This window comes from Anastrepha ludens, chromosome X (assembly GCF_028408465.1).
Source record: "Anastrepha ludens isolate Willacy chromosome X, idAnaLude1.1, whole genome shotgun sequence".
Classification (NCBI taxonomy): domain Eukaryota; kingdom Metazoa; phylum Arthropoda; class Insecta; order Diptera; family Tephritidae; genus Anastrepha; species Anastrepha ludens.
The window spans coordinates 66,852,099-66,879,815 of NC_071503.1; the positions used below are offsets into that span (position 1 = coordinate 66,852,099).

The 27,717-nt window shown below is 33.2% G+C and overlaps 1 protein-coding gene and 1 pseudogene across 1 annotated transcript; one reads left to right on the forward strand and one right to left on the reverse strand.

Annotated features, from left to right (window-relative positions):
- Window positions 1–1,792: 1,792 nt before the first annotated feature.
- On the reverse strand, window positions 1,793–4,339 carry LOC128870177 (putative nuclease HARBI1). Its single transcript, XM_054112772.1, has 3 exons — window positions 4,267–4,339; window positions 3,622–4,209; window positions 1,793–1,812 (listed from the first exon to the last, which is right to left on the reverse strand). The coding sequence occupies exons 1-3, from the start codon at window positions 4,337–4,339 to the stop codon at window positions 1,793–1,795; spliced, it is 681 nt and encodes a 226-aa protein (XP_053968747.1).
- Window positions 4,340–19,589: 15,250 nt separating this feature from the next.
- On the forward strand, window positions 19,590–23,428 carry LOC128870178 (tigger transposable element-derived protein 2-like; annotated as a pseudogene).
- Window positions 23,429–27,717: the final 4,289 nt, after the last annotated feature.

The window sequence follows — 27,717 nt, forward strand, 5'->3', positions numbered from 1 at the left end:
AAAATACTAAAGAAACCATACTGACATTTTTACAAAAAGAGTACCTTATCTAGTTACATAGCCTCAAATATAGCAAAAAAGTCGTTCCCTTAACAAAAGAGTCTCGCTTAACAAAAAAACCTCACAAATTAAATTGTACATAAGCATAACACATTTATTTAAAAAAACGCACATTTTAAAGACAATTTGTCACGCATACAAAGTTCTTTAATGATTCAATAAAAATTTGTTGGGTTATTTTCTTTGAATGGGCATTTTAGTGCGTTTTTATATCCAAAGCTAGGCAACACTGCAGTAGCGAGAGAGAGATTTGACTGCCGAAAGCAGAAGAACACCAACAACACCTGCAATCGCGGGCAATGCCACCAGATGTTAAAAAAAAGTAAAGCTAAATAAAACTGAGTGAATTATGAAAATAATTATTAAAAAATGTATATTTTACAAAATTATAAACATGATATTTTAATTAAAACAGCTAGAAAAATGTCATGAAGAAAGAACTAAAACTCCGAGACTAAATAACAAAAAAAAAAGCTAAATCAAGTTACGAAAATGGTAATCTGGCCATACTGGAGCTAAAAGCACGTAACTAGTTGTCAAATTCGCTGAGCGCAAAGTAACGGGACCACGATAGGCGCCATCTCATTATTCTTTCCATCATGACTAACGAATATAAACGACGAACAAATGCTAGCCGACAGCCACAGTTCTTCGTATAACAGTTAACTATTGCTGCTTATAAGAACTATAGTTGTTTGAATGCATCATTGTAATAACTGCGACAATAGCTTGGATAGCGAATTTAGGTGATCGATACATATCCCATATTTAGTTAATATTATATATCGCACCCTAAATACAAAAGGGTTACAACTCAAAATTTTCCACACTCGAGCTTGACGTGTTTACAGTAGCACAGAAAACAAACTATGTGACATATCACGCTGAAATTCGCCATGTAAGCTTAAAACAGTCCTACCAAAAAACAAAAAATTTATTTTTGCCATATGTCATCCGCGGACCGTTTTATTGATAACGTCTCGTTCATATTTGAGCAGAAGGACCATTTTGTGTTGTGACCCTTTTGTATTTAGGGTACGATATGTATACAGCTGTTAGTGTGTAGATCATCATGGCTCCGCGATTGAATAAAACCCAAATTGTTGAACATTTTAATGGGAAAGAAGATGATAATATTGCTATATGCAATATTTGCAACAGCAGTTTAAAAACAAATAGATTGTTTAATCTAAAAAATCATTTAAGCAATGTACATAAAGTTAATATTAGTGATGATGAAAATTCAAGCAGTTCTGGTAGTGGAATTGCTAAAACTGGATTTCGTAAACAATCGGTTAAAATTGAAATTAGCAAAAAGGAATTAATTAAAAGCTATATTGAACTTGTCACCGAGGAAAGTATTCCATTTAATGTGTTAGATTCTTAAAGTATGAAAAACATTATAGATCCCATCTGTCGTGGTTTGAGTAAAAAGAGCAACAAACCGTTTACCTTAAACAGCCGAAGTTGTAAGTGTTTTAAAACAAGTTGCAAATAATACAAGAGAGGAAGTCAAAAAAGAACTAAATAAGCGCTTAATATCATTAAAAATCGATAGTGCATCTCGTCTATCACGTAATATATTTGCTCTTAGTGCACAATATATAAATAATTACAATATTCAATCAAGAATTCTCGGAATGGTAGAACTCAAGGGTGTTGCATCAAGTTCTTCCTGAAATATTGCTGCTGAAATTATGAAAATATTGAGCAAATATGGTGTCAGTCTTAATCAAGTTGTGTCTATCACATCTGATAATGGGGCAAACATGATTAAATCATCAAAAATTTTATCGCACTGCAGCGTTTTAAAAGAAGATAGAGACGATGTAGATGAAACCAATGACGGGTATTTGAAAAACATATAAATGTTTAATGACACATTAAAAATACAAATGGTAGACATTGAGATTTGCCGCTGTGCAGCACATACTGCTCAACTTTGCGCATTAGACAGCACTAAAGATCCTGTGATAAACAGTTATTTAATGAACTGCCGAAATTTGACCAAGTACATAAAAAAAAATTCCAACGGTTACCGTGAAATTTTTGAACTAAAAAAATTAGCCCTACCTCAACTGGATTGCCCAACTAGATGGGGATCAACCTACAATATGATTAAAAACATATATAACTCCAAAGATGTATTAGTTAACATTGAGTCTGTAAAAAATAAATCGCAGGATGAAAACTTTGAACTGAACGATGACTTATGGGCTTTTATAAAAAGTTACTATACAGTTTTTGAACCACTTCAAAAAACTAATATACAATATTATTAAATTTCAAGCAGAAGCATTGCATTATGGTGATTTCTATGCACAATGGCTAAGATGCAAACTTTTAACAGAAAAAATTTTGCAAACACATCATGATTAGTTGTCTCACACAATTGGAAAAAATCTGCTTCGCAACATTGAAATTAGGACGTCCAAGTTGCTAACAAATGATAGTCTAAACGCTTGTTTATTTTTGGATCCACGTTTCAATCACACCTTAACAGCGGATAAAAGAGCAGACGCAATCACCTATTTGAAAAAACTTTATGACAGGCTAAAAGAAATGGGATGCATTAAATCCGACAAAACAAATTCGTTCAGTAGCACATCAGTCAGATTGAATGAAGAGCATCGCGAAGATGAATACGAATATATAAATGCATACCTTTGCCAAAACTTGGAGGCCAGAAATGACGACGACATCGATGTATACAGCAAAATTGAAAATTTGAAATTATCTTTTCAAAGAATCAGCACAAACGTACTCGAATTCTGGAAAGAGAGGCAATTCGCTGATCCGGAACTGTATGCGCTCACTAATATATGCTTTGCGGTACCTCCAACGCAGGTACATAATTACTTAGAGTCAAAATCAAAAGCTAGTTAAAAATAATTTTTTTAATATCTAAAAAACGAGCAGAGTTCTAATTTCTCACTCGCGGTTCAAACATGTACATATGTATGTGTACTTAAATTTGTATTTCTTTAATTTTTTTATCACCCATGATTGAGACGCTACAAAATATTTTGCTTTGCTCATATACATACCTACATGTGAACACAAAAATATTTTGGTAGTGGCTGTTCTCATACACATTTCTATACACATACATATCTATACATATTGTCAGTGTCCCTTCTACATCTTTCCCCTTTTGGTCTTTTGGTCAACTCATAGGGCATTTTCATCCCTAAAGTTGATACCAACGGATAACCGCAACCGACTGGGCCCTGGGCCAGGATAGGAGGGCATCCTAATTGTTAAGCTAAACCCGATGTATTTAGATAAAGCAGTTAACGAATTGTCCCTCTTTGAAGATATGGATGGAATAATGGATTCGGTGGACTAACATATTCATATGATGGAATAAGTAACATACTGATTGAATTAATTTAATTTTCTTTTTGAAGTTTCAATGTTTATCTTTAAGTAAAAAAATTGTTATGGAATTATTTTGGTTTTAATATGTATTTATTTATTTTTGTTTTTATCTGTACATATACGAAAAAACTGTATCAATAAAATTTACAGTGTTGCCCCTGTAAAAATAAAAAATCAGACTGAATTTGGAAAGGTCTATGTCATCTTGGTATGGTAAAGCTCCTTCATTTATGAAATAATCAGCAAGCCTATCGCGGATATTAAATGCATTTGTTGAGGCTCTCCGAATTGTAGTCCGTATACGTGGTAATAACGATTCACTATTTATTTCTCGTCGCCATTCCCCACAATGAACGATGTTGCCTGGTTCTTGTCGATCAACATAATTTTCAGGGCAATACCAAAGATTGTGATCGTTTAAAATTATAAAATTGTATAAAACAATGTAGGCTAGCACTACTTTTTCGCAATTTTTAGGGTCATATTCAATCGTGGTGCGAAGAATTCTCCATCGCGCCGTTAATATTCCAAAGCTGTTCTCTATTACTCTACGCGCTCTTGAAAGGCGATAATTAAAAATCCGCTTGGTTCTTGGTAAGTTAAAACCGGGATATGGACGCATCAACTTTGTTCTCAATGGGAATGCAGCATCACCAACGAAAAAATTTTGTAATGGTTGGGGCGATTCCATAGATATACGCGCGGGAGGCGGTAGTGGCAAAGTATTTTGCATCAAGTTCTGTCCAAATGATGAAAGTTGAAAAATGCCTGTAAAAAATAAATATGTATTAGTTGAAATAACTTATTTCATTTAAATTTTATTACCTCCGTCACTCTGACTACCATAACTCCCGATGCTTACTGCAGTGAAAGTATACTTGGCATCACAAACGGCCATCAGAACGATGCTAAAGAATTTTTTGTAGTTGTAATACTTCGAGCTTGACTTGGCTGGACATTTGATTGCAACATGCTTGCCATCGATTGCACCAACACATATCAAAAAAATCCTTTGCAATATCCTTGTACTGGGATTCTGTAGGTTCGCTAACGTAAACTGGAGAAAGTAGCCGCCAGATAACTTCACAAGTTTCCTATATTATTTCGCGCACAGTCGTTGCACCTAACTTATAACTCCATGCAATGCTCTTCACAGATACACCTTGTGACAAATATCTAAACAACCAATAAGAAATAAATATTAATCGACTTGAAGCCTCGCTTTCTCAATATGCATACAGCAAAACTAAATATAGTCTTTCCTCAGGACCAATCCGCTGTTTTGGCTTCCTCAAGGAACTGCTCACTAATTTTAAAAGCAGTTCATACACAGGCGGGGACATCCTTGTGTGTGAAAAAAACTCATCAGGCTCCAATGTTTTCATTCGGCGGAACACTTGGATTTGATAACCACTTTTGCCCCAATTCCTATTTAATGGCCGAACTTTATACCTTCTGCACTTTTTTTGGTCCTTGTATTTTTTATATAAAACATATAGTTGAAATAAATTAAGAAATAAGTCGCAAATTTCGATGTCTTCTTCATCCATTTTGTCACCGATGTATTTTGTAAATATTGTTTGTATGTATGTAACCAACTAAAACAGCTGTTATCTACGGGAAATAGTTTTGCTCAATTTTGTGCACGGTAAGGGCATGCGGTAAGGAAATTCCGTGTGGGCTTCACTGTTTCCAGCATAAGCAATTGTCGCAGTTATTACAATGATGCATTCAAACAACTATAGTTCTTATAAGCAGCAATAGTTAACTGTTATGCTGAAAACAGTGAAGCCCGTAAACGCAATTCCGACCCAGCTGTTCTGATCAAACTAATGAGAACCCCATGCAAACGAAAAGTTCCTTCCTTCCGTATCGTAGTACCGTAGATTTTATTTCACGATTATTAAAAAAATTCCGTAATTCCGACTCAGTTGATTGTTCTCTCACCACACAGTGTTGCCAAGCAGTACATTTCGAAATCATTTACAAAATAAACTTAGAAAAATGATAATTTTTGTTAAAATAGCTTAAAAATACTGTTGAATAATGTTAATTATAGATAAATGAACAATTTGCATTTGTTGGTTTTTGGCTTTGGTTTATTAAACAATGAAAAATTGTAACTTATAACGCGGATGTGTGAAAAAGTGTGTAAGCAAAAATATCAATGGCAACATTGTGTAGATACAACCAAACACATACACATACAAACCGATGTATTATGTAAATATGTAATTAAAAGAACGCAGTTGTTGTCGGGGGTGAGTTTTTGTGCACGGTAAGGGCATGCGGTAAGGGATTCCGTGCGGTCTTCACTGTTTCCAGCATTATACGAAGAACTGTGGCAGTCGGCTTACACTTGTTCGTCGTTTATAGTCGTTACAGAGAACGTTAAATATAGAGAATTCTCACGAGCTACGAATAGTGTGAATTGTCAAAAATGAAGTGAAACCGCGAACACTATTTCACCTCGCTCAACTCGACAGCGGGGAAGTTCTTAACAAAGCTGATTACAGTGAATTATGTACAAGTACATTGGCTCTGCTCAATTTTTGGTTTCTGTATGAAATCAAATTCACGAATGCCGACGGCATTTTGCAAGGCATTTGCTTGTGCATTTTTATGTTCCCTTGATTAACGAAAATTTATTCAATTTGTATTTTCAAACAAAGGTGATGAAAAAAAAAAAGATTGAATATTTATTATATGCGCCAACATTTCAAATCAAAGTAACTTTAATATTTTGATTTAATTTAAAAAAATACATTATAAAACGACCTCTCACTTTTGGTATGTGCGTTTTAGTAAATTTAAAACCAAACAAATTTGATGAAAATTTTTACTAATTTTTTGAGTCGAAGTTAATTCATAGCATACAAGCGTTTTAGTATATCAACATATGTATTTACATTTGAATATGCATTTATTTGTTCCTTTGGCAAACCAATTTTTTTTCAATTTACATTTTATTATAGGGAATAATAATATGTGGACATACATTTGTATGTATGCATTTTCTAGATAGTATAAAACTTTAAAATAAATAAAGGAAAGCTTCAAAGAAACGTATTTGCATATATGGGACACCTAAGTTCAATTGCATCTTTATTAAATATAGTGTTGCACGCATATGTGTGCACTGAAGCAACATGACCTACCTCACGAGCATCGCCTTATATTTCATGTAAATAACCTAATGATCAAATTCCTGCCTCACACATGTAAAACAAATTTCTATTGAATATTCATGTACATATTTGTATGTGCGTTTGTACACTTGGTGCCCATATCCCTTCAAACAAATCAAAAAATTCTGTATACAAAACGCTTCATTACCAGGCACACAGGAAGATGGCATATGCAAATATAAATATGTGAATTGAATTCAATCAAAACAATGTTTATTAATATACACATATGCATGTGCATACAACCGCACACACAGGGCACTCACTTTATTCCTCAAAATGCGTATGTCCTTCAAAGCTAAAATTCTATGCCTAGCGACTACAAGAACAAAATGCAGTCTTAGGCGCAGGCGTAGCGGCCATCATTCTAGTTGCCATAGCGCTGAACAGTCGCGGCGGCGCCGAACAGTTTCAACTATGTTACTGTACAACAAAAACTCATCATCAAAAAATTCATTGATAAGTTCGAGCTCATAGTTCTAAGAGCAAGTACTTTCATTCAAAAAACGAGCCGCCCATATGCCTATTTTCTCGACAATTCGAAAATAGTCAATATTGGAATATTTCGCGTTGAATTATTTGCCAATATTTGGTAAAACTTGAATTTTTGTCAAGTCGAGTGGCCGCGGCTTCGTACATATGTATGCATCAATATATGTACGTAAATATATGTATATGTACAATGCTGTGCCTATGAATGTGCGCTGCGCCTATGAGTGCGCGCTGGATTTCTTGAGAAGTTTACCGTTTTATTTTGAGCTGTCGCTAGTGAACATACATAAACACAGCATATACATATGCGCAAATGTATATAAATTCACAAATTTACATTTGCATATGCCATTTTCCTGTGCGCCTGGTAATGAAGCGTTTTCTATAGAGGATTTTGATTCAGTTGAAGGGATTCAACAAAGTTTTACAGACACCAGACAGACAGACATAACATATGTACATAATTTTGGATGATTTGGAGAAATTCAAATATATAGGTCATATTAAAAAGCTATTAAACATTCTTTGCTTCTAATCACCAAGAAATTCTTATCGACTACTGCTAAATTTACATAATTCAGCCCCTTACTGTTAATTTTTGTTGAAAAATTTGTCTGTGGTGAAATTGTCTTCGCGAGACGAGTACCCCTCGAAATTCCATACGTTCCTGTCATTGAGACTTTTCTATACATTAACGTTCTCTGCTTCTCTATACATTAACGTTCTCTGGTCGTTAGTTCAGAGAACGTAAATTGATAGAGAAGGCTCAGGAACGAATGGGCAGGTTAAATGTCAAAACACATCAAAATGAGGGTAGGAAAGTTAACAGAAGAGAGTTAACATAGCGGAGCGTAGTCAACAGAAATAAATATAGCGTTTGCATTGAATGTAAAATGCCATGATTTGGTGTTAGGGAAAAGAAAATAACAGAAGACTTGTACATTTTTCTTTCATGCTTATTTGCCGTCGGCATTTTGCATGCGCAAATCGATTATTTCTTGTGAGATGAATAAATTAATTCTAAGTAACGCAATAGCACCGTAGGCCTAAGTAGCTAGTGTGCTCTATCAATTAGTGTTATAAGGCGTTTTTCAATAGGTGCGCTTCAACTTTTTTCCGATAGGGAAGGCGAACGACGCAATATTTTTTATTTTTCACTTGTCATTTGTAAACTTCATTAGTATACATTTCATCATGGAACGCTACACACTTGAGCAACGATTGCAAATCGTGCAAATTTTTTATGAAAATAATCGTTCTGTTGCTGCTACTTTAAGATCATTACGGCCATTTCAGTGATGAAGCTCACTTTTGGCTCAATGGCTTTGTCAACAAGCAAAATATGCGTTACTGGGCAGAAAGCAATCCACACGTGATTCATGAGGCACCGTTGCATCCCGAAAAAATCACTGTTTGGTTCGGTTTACATGCCGGCGGCGTAATTGGCCTATATTTTTTCGTTGACGAGAACGATCGCCACGTTACTGTGAATGGAAATCGATACCACGACATGATAAACGATTATTTTTGGCCGCAATTGAATGGTATGGACTTAGACGACATGTGGTTTCAACAGGACGGGGCCACAAGCCACACAGCACACGCTACAATTGATTTGTTGAAGAGTAAGTTCGATGAGCGCATTATTTCCAGAAATGGACCGGTCGAATGGCCGCCGCGCTCGTGTGATTTGACGCCTCTAGACTATTTTCTTTGGGGTTATGTAAAGTCATTGGTCTACAGTAACAAGCCGGCGACGATTTGTGAGCTCAGAGCCAATATTGAACGCGAAATTGCTGGAATTTCGGACGATTTATGCAAAAGAGTGGTCGAAAATTGGGTTCAACGATTGGACTTCGTAAAACGTGCACGCGGTGGTCATGCAAAAGAAATCGAATTTCATACTTAAATGTATATGTTCAAACTCGATAATAAAAAAAAAAACTAGGTAAAAAAGTCAAACCGTTTGTGTTTTATTCAAAAAAAAAGTTGAAGCGCTCTTACTGAAAAACGCTTTATTTCATATTTCTCTAATAAATAATAGTAATAATAATTCTAAGTATATGCATGCATGAATGTGAAATTTTAAATATCTAATTAACTAAATTGTATTGATATTAAGTGCATTATCAAAACAATTTCAAAATATTCACATAAAAAATTGGCTTTGTAAACCATTTGCATCAACGGTTATTATTCAACAATATGTGTCCTTTTTAAATTTTTATATCCATATGTATGTATATTCATATACTAAATAGATATAACATCTACCATCCATATTCATGTTGGCAGAAAAAAATCTTGACCTGCCTCAAAACACAGCTTATATGTATCTATGTACATACTATTCTAAGCGAAACAATGAATATTCGTATATACATATAACCGCACATACTTACTTTATGCCTCTACATGTGTATGCTTCCAAAACTAAAATTCTAAGCCTAGCTGTAGCGGCCATGATTATTTACCCGCGACGGCGCTGAACAGTTTCAAATACTAAAAAGGACAACAAAAACAAATTCACTGATAAGTTCGAGCTCACATTTCTACGAGCAAAGTACTTTCATTCATAAAACGAGCCGCCCATATGCCAATTTTCTCGACCATTCGAAAATAGTCAATATTGGAATATTTCGCGTTGAATTATTTACCAATATTTGGTAAATCTTGAATTTTTGTCAAGTCGAGTGGCCGCGGCTCCGTACATATGTATGCATCAATATATGTATGTTAATATGTGCTCTAAATTCTCGACAGCAATAGCAAATCGAAATATTTTTTCTGTCGCAAGTGCTCGCAGCCTCATATGTATGTATGTATGTCTATGGAAGTTTGTATGCATGTATTGATGTATATGCGTGTTTGCTTTTGTACGTCCATATGAACGATTTTTCATATGCAGATATTCATTTGATTTTGCTGAACGAATATATTGCTTTTGTAAGGAAATCCTGTCGAATTATATTATTGGTATATGTTCATTTAAGTTCTTTTTACCAAATAAATATTATTATCCTTAAGAAAATTGAAACACTAGTTTTTTTAATCTCTATTTTTTATTTTTATTAACAAGTAAGTTAACTACTCATATATAGTATATATGTATATATTACAATACTATAAATAATAGGTATTTATTGTACATTTCCTGAAATGAAAAAAAATATATAAAATTGTGAAAGCACGAATTACGAAATTGTTCTCATATTATAACAATTTCTCACACGACTTCGATATTGACATCGATTAAGTTATTGCGATTTACCTGATTTTTAAACACTAATCTCAATCCATCGTGATTAAGTGAAAATTGTAGTGGTTTAAAAATCTAGGCTCAGGTGCTACCTGAAAAAGAAGATGAATCTTTTGATCAATATCAAATAACTTCCGAATGACCTTAAAGCTTGCAGTGCCATGGGCGGTTGGAATATCATATTTCATAAATACATTACGGATGGACTTTATGAGATGGAAATAGTCAAACATGCAAAAATTGGATATTTATGCACGACAACAGCTCGATTGGCCAGCACAAAGTCCGGATTTAAATCCAATCGAAAACTTGTGGAATGATGTGAAGACGATGGTTGTACAAAAAAAAACTGCGCTAAGTCTTTGTCCAAATCCCACTATGACCAAATAAGAATTACTTCTATTTTATCATATTTTTACTAGGAAAAACTGTCTACTTTAAGTTATTTTGTCTTATAATAAAGTGTTAAATGTATTTGGTTAAAAAAACTGGAATTAATTTGGTTTCATATCATTTAATCGAGCATTATATTGAACTCTTTTTAAGTGCGCTAAACGTTTGACCAAAGCTGTATGTCCTATGCTAATATATGTATATAAACAGGAATACATACAATTACGCGCAATTTTCATAAAAAAAAACAAAAAGAACAAATCTGTAAACATGCATACAAATCATATGGACATATCAAATGAACAAATCTGTTCTGTACGCAAGCAAATGTAAACTACATTTTTTCACACTTGCGTATCACTCTCACTCTCTCATTTCTCTCCGGCAGCCATATTAATTAATTTCCTACTGTTAACTTGTGCTGATTTCATTTTCTTACACGTATTTTGTTAGAGCCCAAAATGAGGAACGGGCCGGGACTGCGCCTTCTCTATGAATTTACGTTCTCTGGTTTAACTAAATCAGCACAAGTTAACAGTAGGAAATTAATTAATATGGCTGCCGGAGAGAAATGAGAGGGAGAGAGTGATACGCAAGTGTGAAAAAATGTAGTTTACATTAGCTTACATTTGCTTGCGTACAGAACAGATTTGTTCATTTGATATGTCCATATGATTTGTATGCATGTTTACAGATTTGTTCTTTTTGGTTTTTTTATAAAAATTGCGCGTAATTTAGGACATATGTATGTAATTAAGTTATGAAAATTGCGCGAAATTTTATGTATGCTTGTTTATATACATATATTAGCAAAGGACATATTTATTTTAGGTTTACATATATGAAAATTGCGCCAAATATTGGAAAAAATGTATGATTGCATTAGATTTGATTTTGATTAGATAAATGTATATACATATGTACATAGATGAAAATTGCGCCAAATATTGAAAAGCTCTTATGATTGCTTGTAACCAATTGAACTTGAATGCGCACATTCTCATTATTTTATTTACATATTTATAAAAAACTTTTGAATTTAAAGGATCGGGTGTAGGATAATGCCGTATGGGTAATTTGAAGCCAAGTATAATGATTTATTTAATGAAACTTGGTTGAGATGTAAGGGAGTGGCTCATGAACAACTTTTATATCTTTCAATATTTACACGCATTTTAATACAATACACTTATAAATTCGTACATAATACAACTATGTATGTATGTTGTTCTAAATTTCACTTCAATTCATAAAATATATGGTCACAAACGCATTTTTACTAGTTTTTATACTTGTATTCAAAACAACAATATCCTTTCGCTAAATTACACAATTTTAACAATTAATTACTTGAAAACTATAAATCCCCGGAGGGTGCTGTTTCTTGTTTTATATATGTATATGATTATACTGAATATACCTCAATTTAAATTTTGTAAAAATTCAAATAAAAACTTTAATTAGGCTATGATGATGTCCCACCGAACAAGTGGACCGAAAAAAAGAAAAAAAGGAGCTGATGTATCGAGAGCTGCGTGCCTAAGGATAAAGTTATACTTTTTGCGTTTCCTAGGGACGAAGAGACCCGTAAGAATTGGGCCTTGGCTTGCAACGTGCAAGTGTCAAGCACTGACAGGGTTTTTATTTGCCAACGCCATTTTGAACCCACATTGGTTACAAAATATAAACTCTTGAAAGGGGCTTTTCCTTGCTTCAATTTAGAGCCAGTAAATAGAAGTCGCTCGCCTAGTGCTGCCTCTGATTGGGCTTGCCCGCCCGTCACTGCAACTTATTGTAGGGTAGTTAAGCAAGTAGAAGAAGATTTAACTCTGGAAGAGTTTGAGAAATATTCGATATTAGAGGAAAACAGGCAGGCTAGTTATAGTAATCAGATCTGCGTGGACTTAGAAACCACAATCACTCGCGAACGGTTTGCTCAGTCTGCTCGCTATTATCAGAGCAACGCGGTCAAATTCAATAAACGTATTGAGGAGCTTGAAAAAGAAAATAATGACCTAAAAAATAAATATTCTGAGTTGTTGAAACGTGCAATAATTGCGGAAGAAAGTTGTAGCAACTTCTGCAAAAATGATCGTCAGTACCAAAAAAGGTTGGTATAATGAGGACGAAAAGGCATTGGCACAAAATTTGAACTATATGTCCACTAAAGCATATACTTTTATGCGTGACGATGTAGGTTTTTGTTTACCACACAAATCATCGCTTTTGCGTTGGCGCCCCATCAGGTATGTTGTTCCAGGCTTCAATGCCAATGTCGTTAACAATTTAAGCAAAATTGCTAGCAGAATGTCCGGCACAGAACGCATATGCATTTTATTATTTGATGAAATTAGCATCAAGCCGGATCTTACTTATAATAAAAGTAGGGATATAATTGATGGGTTTGCGGACCATGGGGAAGGTCAACGTCAAAGCAGAATAGGGAACAAATGTTGTTTTTTTATGGTTAAAGGGTTGTGCTCTAAGTGGAAGTATGTATTTTCCTACTATATTTCCAAAAATGGTTTTAATGGTACAGAGTTACATCAAATTGTAATGAGTAACATTTTATTTTTCAGGGTTTTCTCCGTCTTTCAGATTTTTCTCTATCTTTCAGGTTTTCCTTTTATCTTATTTTTCAGGTAGCACCTGAGCCTAGATTTTTAAACCACTACAATTTTCACTTAATCACGACAATAATTTAATTCGACAGGATTTCCTTACAAAATCAATATATTCGTTTAGCTAAATCAAATGAATATCTGCATATGAAAAATCGTTCATATGGACGTGCAAAAGCAAACACGCATATACATAAATACATGCCTACGAACTTCCATAGACATACATACATATGAGGCTGCGAGCACTTGCGACAGAAAAAATATTCCGATTTGCTATTGCTGTCGAGAATTGAGAACACATATTTACATACATACATATATTGATGCATACATATGTACGGAGCCGCGGCCACTCGACTTGACAAAAATTCAAGATTTACCAAATATTGGCAAATAATTCAACGCGAAATATTCCAATATTGACTATTTTCGAATGGTCGCGAAAATTGGCATATGGGCGGCTCGTTTTATGAATGAAAGTACTTTGCTCGTAGAAATATGAGCTCGAACTTATCAATGAATTTGCTTTTGTTGTGTTTTTTAATATTTGAAACTGTTCAGCGCCGTCGCGGGTAAATAATCATGGCCGCAGCAGCTACGCCTAGGAATGCATTTTGTTCTTGTAGTCGCTAGGCTTAGAATTTTAGTTTTGGAAGCATACACATGTAAGGGCAAAAGTAAGTATGTACGGTTATATTATATGTATATACGAATATTCATTGTTTTGCTTAGAATAGAAACATTTACGTACATATGTACATTGTCCCAACATATGTATTCATATATGCATATATACATACATATGTTTATGTACGCGAATGCCGTTTAGATGAGTTTTTTTTGCATATGTTAGGAATATGTTTGCATACGTTTGTCTATTTGCTTTTGAATTTTTTATATGTAGATACATATGAGCTGTGTTTTGAGGCAGGTCAAGATTTTTTTCTGCCCACATGAAATGGATGGTAGATGTTATATCTATTTAGTATATGAATATATGTATGTACATACATATGGATATAAAAATTTAAAAAGGACACATATTGTTGAATAATAACCGTTGATGCAAATGAATGGTTTACAAAGCCAATTTTTTATGTGAATATTTTGAAATTATTTTGATACTGCACTTAATATCAATACAATTTAGTTAATTAGATACTTAAAATTTCACATTCATGCATGCATATACTTAGAATTAATTTATTCATCTCACAAGAAATAATCCATTTGCGCATGCAAAATGCCTACGGGAAATAAGCATGAAAAATAAATGTGATTTTTGCATACATACATACATACATATGTATATTAGAAATATGTTTGCATACGTTTGTCTATTTGCTTTGAATTCTTTATATGCAGATGTGTATGAGAGGTGTATGAGCTGGGTTTTGAGGCAAGTCATGTTTTTTTCTGCCCACATGAATATGGATGGTAGATGTTAATATACATATATTAATTCAACACTTTACTGAATAATAAACCTTGATGTAAATGAATGGTTTACAAAGTTATTTTTTGTGTTATGATATTTGAATAATTTTGATAATAGACCTAAATTCAATACAATTTAGTCAATGAGATACTTAAAATTTCATATTCGTGCATGCATATACTTAGAATTATTATTATTATTATTTATTAGAGAAATATGAAATATAACACTAACTGATAGAGCACTCTAGCTACTTAGGCCTACGGTGCTATTGCGTTACTTAGAATTAATTTATTCATCTCACAAGAAATAATCCATTTGCGCATGCAAAATGCCGACGGCAAATAAGCATGAAAGAAAAATGTACAAGTCTGCTGTTATTTTCTTTTCCCTAACATCAAATCATGGCATTTTACATTTCAATGCAAACGCTATATTTATTTCTGTTGACTACGCTCCGCTATGTTAACTCTCTACTGTTAACTTCCTACCCTCGTTTTGATGTGTTTTGACATTTAACCTGTCCATTCGTTCCTGCGCCTTCTCTATGAATTTACGTTCTCTGGTTAAGCCAGAGAACGTTAATGTATTGAGAAGTCTCAATGACAGGAACGTATGGAATTTCGAGGGGTACTCGTTTTGCGCGCGCGGTACACCACAGCCAGATTTTTCACCAAAAGTTAACAGTAAGGGGCTGAATTATGTAAATTTAGCAGCAGTCGATAAGAATTTGTTGGTGATTAGAAGCAAAGAATGTTAGGTAGCCTTTTTAATATGACCTATGTATTTGAATTTTTCCAAATCATCCAAAATTATATACGTATGTTATGTCTCTGTCTGGTGTCTGTAAAACTTTGTTGAATCCCTTCAACTGAATCAAAATCCTCTATAGAAAACGCTTCATTACCAGGCGCACAGGAAGATGGCATATGGGCATTTTCACAAAAAGGTCAACCACGAGTGCAAAACTCAAACTGTTCCTGAAAACTTTTTGTTGATGAATAATAAATCTCAAATGTGTTTACTTTATATATATAAAAGAGATTTTCTTTTCTTTTAATTTTGAGCCGAAACAACGAATATACAAAATTTACAAAAATCTAACTCTTTTGTATACCAACTTTTTTCCTTGTAATATTCCCTTATTCAAAGCAATACTATGATGTTTTTATAATTTAAAAATCTTCTACTGATAGTAACATAATGTTTAACAAGCAGAGAGACTTAGTGGAGATCGAATAACGGTAGTTGTTTTTTTATTACTTCTGCTTATATTCGTATGTCGCGTCCGTTACCGAAAAATAGCATTTATTTTTCTCATTAGTGCAAAAAGTGTTGAAGTATAAATTGCTTTCAGACTTTAAGCAAATAACTTATTTCACTTAAGAAAAGTAGCCATTGACTCTCGACAAAAACGATTAATAAAATTTATTGGTGCTTGAAATTCGTCGCGTCCGTTACCGCGAACCTTACATTTTAAATAAAGTCATAGAGATTGCACAATATTAAAATTTTATAGATGGCAAAAACGGCAAAAGAAACAAGAAAAGCAATAACAACGAAATATTGAGAGAAAATGAAAGAAAACGTCGAGAAATGGCAGGAATACTAGAAGAAAGAAGCTAAACGAAAGCAAGAGTACCGAAAAAGATTATCGCAAAAAATGAAAAGTGATAGCAATTTATTAGAAAAGAAGAAAGAAAAGGACCGTGTTAGGCTGCAAGTTTTGCGGCAAAAAAAGAGCGTAAATAATATTGATAGTTTGAATTGCGAAATTTACAGCTGTAAGCAAACGATGGGAAAAGCAATAAAAAAATTTGAGCGTGCGTTACCTAAAAACCTGAATAGAAAAATAGCTATCCTCAAATCTTTATGCAATAAATATCTTAGGCCAACAGAAACGATGGATGAAAATACTACCAAGTCATCAAAAAGCCTGATGCGTGAAAAATTAATTGAAAAATTCTTTTTGCAAGATGGAATCAGCGTTCAAGCTCCTGGGAGAAAGGATACAATGCTAATCAATGGGAAAGTCGTCTCAAAACGTTTTATGCTTATGACCTTAACAGAAGCATATCAACTCTTCAAAACCGAATATACCGAGGAAAAAGTCTGCAAAACTGTTTTTATTCGTTCTAAGCCAACTTACATTCAGTTAATCAATAATTTACGACACAATATGTGTATCTGTAAGTACCATGCAAATTTTATTTTTTTACTAGAAGGCTGTGCAAAGATTATACCGCAGATTCCTGCCAAAGCTGATTTATTTCTTACATCAGTTTGCTGCGACGTTATGAATGCAAAGTGCATGGCTAATACTTGTGACAGCTGTGTACGCGATATTAAAGACGATCTAGTGCCAATACAGTTTATTAATCAATTTGATACGCAAATCAAATGGAAACAGTGGAGAAAAGTAGACGATCGCATAACTTTAAACTACACTATTGGTCCTTTAAGCGGCTTAATTCATGATGTAGAGATTCAGCTACCAGCTTTTAAAATGCATTGTTTTATTAAGCGTCACCAACAAAATTACTTTGAAATTAAAAAGAAAAATGTAACAGCTAATGAAATTGTTATTCAAGTTGATTTTGCTGAAAATTATCGCTTGACATGCCAAAAAGAAATTCAAGATGCCCACTTTAGTTATAACCAAGTAACAGTGTTTACGTGCGTAGCTTGGGTTCTTGGTGAAACCAAGTCCTATGCTGTTATCAGTGATAGATTGACTCACAGTAAATTCGACGTTTACTGCTTTATTTCCAAAATTATCAATATCTTACAAAACCAGTACAAAGGAGTTACCAGCGTTTATATTTTCTCTGATGGAAGCACTTCCCAATTCAAAAATAAATTTATTCTTTCTAGTATTCCAAGACTTGCAGCTGAATTTCATTGCGGAATCTTAGAGTGGAATTTTTTCGCCACTTCATATGGCAAAGGTGCTGTAGACGGAATAGGTGCCGTAGTTAAACGAAAAGTCTGGCAAATCGTTAAAGCAAGAAATATCATTCTCGGTGATGAATTATGCTTCTATGAATGTGCTAAGAACAACATTGATGGAGTTAAAGTTTTGTATATCTCTGGAACACAAATTGATAGTTTTTCTAATCAATTGTCAGAGTTATGGCAAAATGTTCCAAACATCAAAGGAGCTAAAAGTATGCATTGGTTTTCATATTTCGACAGTAAATGTATTGAAGTTGCTCGGATGGCCTATTCATTAAAGAAAATAATTAAAATAGACCATCCTAAAAACTAATAACTTTCTTCTTAATTTTTTAAGTCGTTTTTACTGTAATATTACTTGAGTTTTTATTTTCAATAAAATTGAAGTGTTATAATGAAAAAAAATTCTATTTCCTAGCTCATGGAAAATTTTGTCGCGTCCGCTATGTCGCGTCCGTATTTCTTCTATACTCAATTAAAAAAAACGAAGAGAAAATTATCATATTTCATAAACCTACGAATAACAGTCAGCTGTTCGCATTTATTAACATATATATTGTATATATATAAAAATCCTTAATTTGCTGAATTTTGTATGTTTCTGAATGCGCCTCAAAAAAGCTTCTATTTTTTGTCGCGTCCGTATCACTTTATAATTGCTTATAACTACGTACTTATTAGTAAAAGATCTTTCCCGTATACAGACTCGGGAAAACGTCAACACTAGTTTACGTCAACATCCCAAAACGTCAACCCTTAATTTTTTACATTGTCTACTCTAAAACGTCAACCAAACCACAAAGCTCTAAAACGTCAACTTTAAATAAATCAAAATTTTGAATTAAGCAACAGTTAAAATACACAGTTTTGATCACACACACACATTTATCTCATGAAATTAGTTCAGAATTCGGGTATTCCCCTTATATTTAAGTACATACATATTTATGTATGTAGAATAGAAAAAAAATTCCATCTCAATGTGTTGTCTTTTTTATGTTCAGTTGGTTTTTTGTTCTCGTAAGTGCCACATTACCAAAATATGTTCAAAACAACCGAAAGTGCTTAAATTACAAGAAAAGGCAAATATTTTGGATTTATTAGAAAAGGGTGCAAGTGCGGTAGCTTTAGCGAAACAATATGGTATCTCAAAATCAACAATTAGCAAGATAAAAATGAAAAAAAATAAAATTTTGGACTGTGTCAATAATACGGTTTCCGGCCCGGGAAAAAGAAAGACATTAAGAGCATCAGAGTTGCCGAAAATGGAAAAGCGCCTGTATCAATGGTTTGTAAAGCAGAGAGAAAAGCATTATCCGGTTAATGCATTAGCGCTCAAACAAAAGTCTAAAGAGATTCATCTAAAAATAAAAGAAAAGGAATGTTCTTTTAACGCAAGTGATGGATGGTTGCAAGGTTTTAAAAAAAGATATAGAGTTCGCCTGCTTAAAATAACTGGAGAAAAGCTATCTTCACAGCCTTTGCTGGTCGAACCATTTAAAATCAAACTTAAACAAAAAATTGAAGAAATGGGTCTTTGCCATGATCAATTGTACAATGCTGATAAGTCTGGCTTATTTTGGAAAATTTTGCCAGAAAAGTCTTACGTATCAAGTGCCGAAAAAACTGCTCCGGGCGTAAAGACAGAAAAACAACGCGTTACTTTTTTATGTTGTGCTAATGCTTCCGGAAATCATAAGCTTAAATTGTTGGTGATTGGGAAGGCAAAAAAATCCACGCATTTTAAAAAACTTTAACTGTCCAACTGAGTACAAGAGTTCCAAGTCCTCATGGATGACATCAGCTATTTTCTACGATTGGTTCCACAAATCCTTTGTGCCACAGGTTAATATTTGTTCTGCTACAGAAAAAATATCGCTTTTAATAGCTAAGATTTTCTAATTTTAGGTAACAGATTTTCTTTTAAAAAAGGACTTGCCAGTTAAAGCGCTCCTTCTGATAGACAATGCTCCATCTCATGAATTAGAGCTTAAAACAGAAGATGGAAACATAGTTGCAATGTTCTTTCCTCCGAATGTAACCCCACTTATCCAACCAATGGATCAAAACGCAATTAAAATAACGAAGCTGTATTATAGAAACAGTCTTCTAGCCATGGTAACAGCAAAAAAATCAGATCTAGTAGATTCCATGAAAGCTGTTACATTAAGGGATTGTGTTATGCTTTTAGAAGCCGCATGGAATAAAGTTAGCAAAGATACAATGGCAAAATGTTTTGCGTTTCACGGAAAATGAGACAGATCCGGAGGAAGATATTCCTAAACTCGGAACTGCAACAACAAATGGAGCTCGCAGTTGATCTGCTTTATGAAATAAACCCTCAGGTTTGTCGCTTTATAAAATTATTTTAACGACACGACCAGTAACTTTATACATTTTTTAAGGTTGACTATACAGTATCATCCATTCAAAAGTGGAATGAAGATTTTCTACTGGGTAATGTTTCTAATTCGTGTGAAGCTGAGGAGTTAGAAGTGACCGATGATGATGACAACGATTTAGATACGAGTACAAATGTACAGACAATAAAACCAGACGAAGCTGTCGAAATATTTAACCGGGCTTTGGATTGGGCTCAGTGCGAGAATGTTGAGCAAAATGACCTAAATGTATTAAGACGTTTACGAGAGAAAGCTCTCCTTCAAGTATTAGAAAGGAAAAAACAACAGAAAAAAATAACCGATTTTTTTTAGATGCATAAGTATGTATGTGAAATGTGATCTCTTTTGAAATGCGTTCCTTTAGTTTTAGTTAGGCTGAAAGCCTTTTTTGTTCTTTTTTTGTATTTGTTTATGTTTAGTTTAAGTTTATAGTCAATAAAAACGTTTAAAGCACACTATCAATATGTTTTTTTATTAAAAGTTTCTACATTCATAAACGTCAACAATTTGTTAAACGTCAACACTCGTGGTTTTAATTAGTTGACGTTTTCCCGAGCGCACTGTATATTAAAATCTAGCACTCCGTCAGTCCTTTAGAACAATATCAATATATATAAACTTTTACTTTGTCTTCATTGTTTTGGACGCACTTAAAAGCGTACAAATGTCGCGTCCGTTACCGTGAAAATGCCCATATATTAAAATCTAGCACTCCGTCAGTCCTTTAGAACAATATCAATATATGTATATAAACTTTTACTTTGTCTTCATTGTTTTGGACGCACTTAAAAGCGTACAAATGTCGCGTCCGTTACCGTGAAAATGCCCATATGCAAATGTAAATTTGTGAATTTATATACATTTGCGCATATGTATATGCTGTGTGTATGTATGCTCACCAGCCACAGCTCAAGATAAAACGGTAAAACTTCGCAAGAAATCCAGCGCGCACTCATAGGCGCAGCGCACATTCATAGGCACAGCATTGTACATATGTATACACATATTTACGTACATATATTGATGCATACATATGTACGAAGCCGCGGGCACTCGACTTGACAAAAATTCAAGATTTATCAAATATTGGCAAATAATTCTATGCGAAATATTCCAATATTGACTATTTTCGAATTGTCGAGAAAATTGGCATATGGGCGGCTCGTTTTATGAATGAAAGTACTTGCTCTTAGAACTATGAGCTCGAATTTATCAATGAATTTTTTGATGATGAGTTTTTGTTGTACAGTACAATAGTTGAAACTGTTCGGCGCCGCCGCGACTATTCAGCGCTATGGCAACTAGAATGATGGCCGCTACGCCTGCGCCTAAGACTGCATTTGGTTCTTGTAGTCGCTAGGCATTGAATTTTAGTTTTGGAAGCATACACATGTAGAGGCATTAAGTAAGTATGTGCGGTTATATGTATATACGAATATTCATTGCTTTGCTTAGAATAGAAACATTTACGTACATATGTACATTATCCCAACATATGTATTCATATATGCATATATACATACATATGTATGTATATGTACGCGAATACCGTTTAGATGAGTTTTTTGTATATGTTGGGAATATGTTAAAATTTCACATTCATGCATGCATATATTGTACTTAGAATTAATTTATTCATCTTACAAGAAATAATCCATTTGCGCATGCAAAATGCAGAGAACATTGATGAATAGAGAAGTCTCAGGAGCTACGAATAGTGTGAGTTGTCAAAAATGAAGTGAAACCGCGAACACTATTTCACCTCGCTTAACTCGACAGCGGGGAAGTTCTTAACAGAGCTGATTACAGTGAATTATGTACAAGTACATTGGCTCTGCTCAGTTTTTGGTTTCTGTATGAAATCAAATTGACGAATGCCGACGGCATTTTGCAAGGCATTTGCTTGTGCATTTTTATGTTCCCTTGATAAACGAAAATTTATTCAATTTATATTTTCAAACAAATATAATCAAATAAAGATTTTAACAACATTTAAAATCAAAGTAACTTTAATGTTTGATGTTTTAATTTTAAAAGAAAAATTTAAACAAAATACATTATAAAACGACCTCACATTTTGTTGTGTGCGTTTTAGTGTAAATTTGATGAAAATTTTTACTAATTTTTCGAGTCGAAATTAATTTTAGACAAGAATTCAAAAAGCATATTGGTATATTGATGAATATAATATACAATATATGTATATCAATATATGTTTACATATATTTTGTTAGTTATATTTGTGCAAAAGTTCAATTGCATCTTCAATTCTTATAGTGTTACAAATGTATGTATGTGCACACGCACTGCAGCAACAATGACCTATCTCACGACTCATTGCCTTATCATATTATATTTATGTAAGTTAATAAATTATAAAATTATTTTAGTTCATTGAAAAATATTTAAGAACTGAGCTCTTTATTCATTCAATTCTCCTTTTTCACTGAACACTTAAAATTACGATGCCTCTTATAAATAGTCTTAAGCTGGTTTACATATTTATTTGTTGATCAGCATTTCTTATGCTGGTTTACATGTTTATTTGTTGATCAGCATTTCTTATGCTGGTTTACATATTTATTTGTTGATCAGCATTTCTTATGCTGGTTTACATATTTATTTATTGATCAGCATTTCTTATGCTGGTTTACATGTTTATTTATTGATTAGCATTTCTTATTATTTGGCACAGTAAAGTAAGCATAAATGAGTTATAAGCATTTAGCTGCAATGTAAGCAGTCATGAAATATGCTGACTAAATATTGAAATAGGATAACTGATATGAAATAACTAAATATTGAAATATGAATATGCTGACTAATATTGAAATAGGAATAAATGTTGCATTAACTCTTCCCCTCTTAAAAGCGATCGTCCTCGAGCGTTACGTGTTGATAGAGTTAATTTGATGCGTGTTTTTTATGTGCAGGTCTTTCAAAGCTTCTAAGGGAAGTATTTCTATGTGCTCTTTTTCTAATGGAGTTGGCTGTAGTATTGTGGGTATGGCTTCGATCGGTCTTGTTTCCAAATTTTCGAATAATTGACTGTTTATTTTTATTGTTGAATTGTGAAATATGATGACATGAGTACCATTGATTTTTTTGGGGTATTTCGTCAGCTACTAGTTCGCCGTCAAATTGATTTAGCAATATAACTCCTTGTTTTACTTCTTCTAATGTAGGGACGTGATGGCCATTTGTTGTTGAACAAGTCGAATTCAAGCTATAAATAATCCTAGTTATACATAAATCTTTACTTAAATCTATTAAATTAGTTTCTTTACAAATCGTTAGATCATTATATCTTTCGCATTCATTTTTTATTCCGAATTTCTTTATACTCAGTTTTGATTATAATATTGTTTGCTTTTTTTTTTCTGGTCGTATTATAATTCTTTTAAAAATTTCATTTAATGTTAGAGGTATTTTTACCATATATAAAATTTCCATATCCTTACTTAATACGTTTATTTTCGATATTTCTAATGCTTCTTCGGCACTTTTGAATGGTATTTTTTCCTTTTTCATTTTTATTGATTGACAATTCTATTTCTTTTTTACTTAATATTACTGAATTCAATATATTTTCTTTCGCCCATTGGATGGCATATTTTATATTTATTAATTCTTCCTTAATTAACCTAATCCTATTCTGCAAATTGATTATAATTTCTGTTATTACATTGTCTTCCTTTCTAATGGTATTTACCATTCTATCAACTATACTGGTTATATTATTTATTCGTATTTCAAATAGTTTATTAATTACTACTTGGTCATTATTATTTTCATTTAAGTTATTTAGATTATTTGTAATTATTTTCAAATCCTCGTGATCTGGAGATCCGGCTATGTATTTCCATGCCGTTCCCAGTATATCAATTGATCTCTTCGTTTTGTAATTTGTGTTAGAAGGTTTTAGTGCATTTAGGATTTCAAAGGTTTGAATGGTTTCGTGTTTGAGGAGAGGATATAGGAAGTGGTTGTTAGGGATTTGGTGATTTATTTCTTCGTATGTTTCTGTCAAAAATTGTTCGTATTTTCCTAAGTCGATGAGGTGAATAAGTCTAAATGTTCCGTCTTGTATTTTCGCTTGTCCGTCGTCTATTGTCACAAGTTGAGATTGACTATAGTCTAAAATTTGAACGTCTGATGAAGAAGTAGTGATCGTGATGAGAAGGATAAAAAGTTTGTAATGGTCCATTTTACCTGCAAATTTAATTAAGTTTTTATTAGGGATTTATGAATTGTTCTTCCTGTTCTGATTTAAATAGAAGTTCTTCGAATGTTATTGTCGTTTGATTGCTTTTGAGGCATCTCATGATCTCGGAGAGTGTGCTATGGAATCTTTCTACTTGTCCGTTACTTGTGCTACTGTAAGGTGGTGTGGTGTAAACGTTAATAGACATTTCATCCCTAAGTAAGGATGATATTGAGGCAGAGTTAAGAGATTTTTCGTTATCAACTACTATAAGTTTCGGTATTCCAAATGCGATCATTAGTTCTCTAATTGGGTCTTTAATATGCTCTATTGCTCTAGAAGGTATTATCTTTACCTGAGCATATTTCGAAAATTTATCAATGACTGTAAGGATTAGTTTTTTTTCAGTGGAATATATGTCAACATGGACTATTTCACCTGGGGAGTGAGGAATGGGAGTAGGCTGGATTTGTGGTTTTGCTGGGTGTCTATCATATTTTTGAGCACGACAAGTTGAACAATTTTTTACTAACTGTTCAATTTTCCCATGCATTCTTGGAAAGTAGAATTTTCGTAGAATTTGGGGAGGAGGCAGTTGGCTGAGGTGGTGAGGGTACGTTTAGCGTAGGGGGTCGGATGATATTGTTAGGGTTAGACATTATTTTAATTAATTTATTTTTTTTATTTTATTTTTTTTTTTTTTTTTTTTTTTGTTTTTGTTTAACAGTTCTCTGGAGGGTCCCTTGGGTGGTGAATCGCAGAGAATGTTTGTTATTATAAGCTGGAGGGTCCCCCGTTAGGTGGTGAATCGCAGCTTTAAATTATATTATATTATTGGCTGTACAAGCCAGATTTTATTATAATAAATTTTTTTTTTTTTATAACTTTCTTTATATTTTTTTGGTTTTTTAAATAATTCAATTAATTTGTATAGTAATATTTAGTTCTGTATTTTTCACAAATTTGTTTTTCTCAATAAAAATTTTTTGTAATTCCAAATTAATAGTAATATTCAACTTATATTTTTTTCAATAATTTCTTTATAATTCCTAATATTGCTTAATATTAATATCCTTTTTTTCAATAATTTCTTTATAATTCTTAATATTGCTTAATATTAATATCCTTTTTTTCAATAATTTCTTTATAATTCTTAATATTGCTTAATATTAATATCCTTACACTAGTACTTCCCGGCGGTGGGGTGTGGTTCCTTTTTGCTAGTCTCTGCTACTGGGGCACCTCCAATTCGCACTATTAGAAGCGAGCGTTTTTTTCCTACTGGATTCTAACGCTGCACCGGCTCACTGTTCGCGTCCTTGTAATCGTACTCTTTTTTTGTACAAAACACTTCACTTCACGAACTTTGAGACCGGTCCCTGCTCGGGCGCCAGTTAATAAATTATAAATTTATTTTAGTTCATTGAAAAATATTTAAGAACTGAGCTCTTTATTCATTCAATTCTCCTTTTTCACTGAACACTTAAAATTACGATGCCTCTTATAAATAGTCTTAAGCTGGTTTACATATTTATTTGTTGATCAGCATTTCTTATGCTGGTTTACATGTTTATTTGTTGATCAGCATTTCTTATGCTGGTTTACATATTTATTTGTTGATCAGCATTTCTTATGCTGGTTTACATATTTATTTATTGATCAGCATTTCTTATGCTGGTTTACATGTTTATTTATTGATTAGCATTTCTTATTATTTGGCACAGTAAAGTAAGCATAAATGAGTTATAAGCATTTAGCTGCAATGTAAGCAGTCATGAAATATGCTGACTAAATATTGAAATAGGATAACTGATATGAAATAACTAAATATTGAAATATGAATATGCTGACTAATATTGAAATAGGAATAAATGTTGCATTAACTTGTACATTTGAATATGCATATTTGTTCCTTTGCCAAACGAAATTTTTTAAATTTACATATGTATATTACAGGGAATAATTCATATATGTATGCATTTTATAGATAGTACAAAACTTTGAAATTTAAAATAAATAAAAGAAAACTTCAAAGAAACGTATTTGCATACATATTATTTATGGGACAACTAAGTTCTATTGCATCTTTAATAAATATAGTGTTGCACGCATTTGTATGCACTGAAGCAACATGACCTACCTCACGAGCATCGCCTTATCATATTTCATGCAATAATTAGGGATTAAATATTCGAATGATCGAATTCCTGCAAATGCTAAAACAACTTCTTCTGCATGTGCATCGACGTATGTGCATGTGCGTATATGCACACTTGATGCCCTAACTATATATATATGTACGTTCAATTGATCAAATCAAAAAATTCTGTACACAAAACGCTTCATTACCAGGCACACAGGAAGATGGCATATGCAAATATAAATATGTGAATTGAATTCAAGCAAATCAATGCTTATTAATATACACATATGCATGTACATACAACCACACACACAGGGCACTCACTTTATTCCTCAAAATGCGTATGTCGTTCAAAGCTAAAATTCTATGCCTAGCGACTACAAGAACCAAATGCAGTCTTAGGCGCAGGCGTAGCGGCCATCATTCTAGTTGACATAGCGCTGAACAGTCGCGGCGGCGCCGAACAGTTTCAACTATTGTACTGTGCAACAAAAACTCATCATCAAAAAATTCATTGATAAATTCGACCTCATAGTTCTAAGAGCAAGTACTTTCATTCATAAAACGAGCCGCCCATATGCCAATTTTCTCGACAATTCGAAAATAGTCAATATTGGAATATTTCGCATTGAATTATTTGCCAATATTTGGTAAAACTTGAATTTTTGTCAAGTCGAGTGGCCGCGGCTTCGTACATATGTATGCATCAATATATGTACGTAAATATATGTATATGTACAATGCTGTGCCTATGAATATGCGCTGCGCCATGAGTGCGCGCTGGATTTCTTGAGAAGTTTACCGTTTTATTTTGAGCTGTCGCTAGTGAGCATACATACACACAGCATATACATATGCGCAAATGTATATAAATTCACAAATTCACAAACTTACATTTGCATATGCCATCTTCCTGTGCGCCTGGTAATGAAGCGTTTTCTATAGAGGATTTTGATTCAGTTGAAGGGATTCAACAAAGTTTTACAGACACCAGACAGAGACATAACATACGTATATAATTTTGGATGATTTGGAAAAATTCAAATACATAGGTCATATTAAAAAGGCTACCTAACATTCTTTGCTTCTAATCACCAACAAATTCTTATCGACTGCTGCTAAATTTACATAATTCAGCCCCTCACTGTTAATTTTTGTTGAAAAATGTGTCTATGGTG

Excerpts from the sequence above, each read along its gene's own strand:
- LOC128870177 (XM_054112772.1), bottom strand. The coding sequence starts at position 4,339 with ATGGCCGTTTGTGATGCCAAGTATACTTTCACTGCAGTAAGCATCGGG. Across the intron at positions 4,210-4,266 it reads TGGTAGTCAGAGTGACGGAG|GCATTTTTCAACTTTCATCA; the intron begins GTAATAAAATTT and ends TATTTTTTACAG. Across the intron at positions 1,813-3,621 it reads CATAGACCTTTCCAAATTCA|ATGTGATAGACACAACTTGA; the intron begins GTCTGATTTTTT and ends CCCCATTATCAG.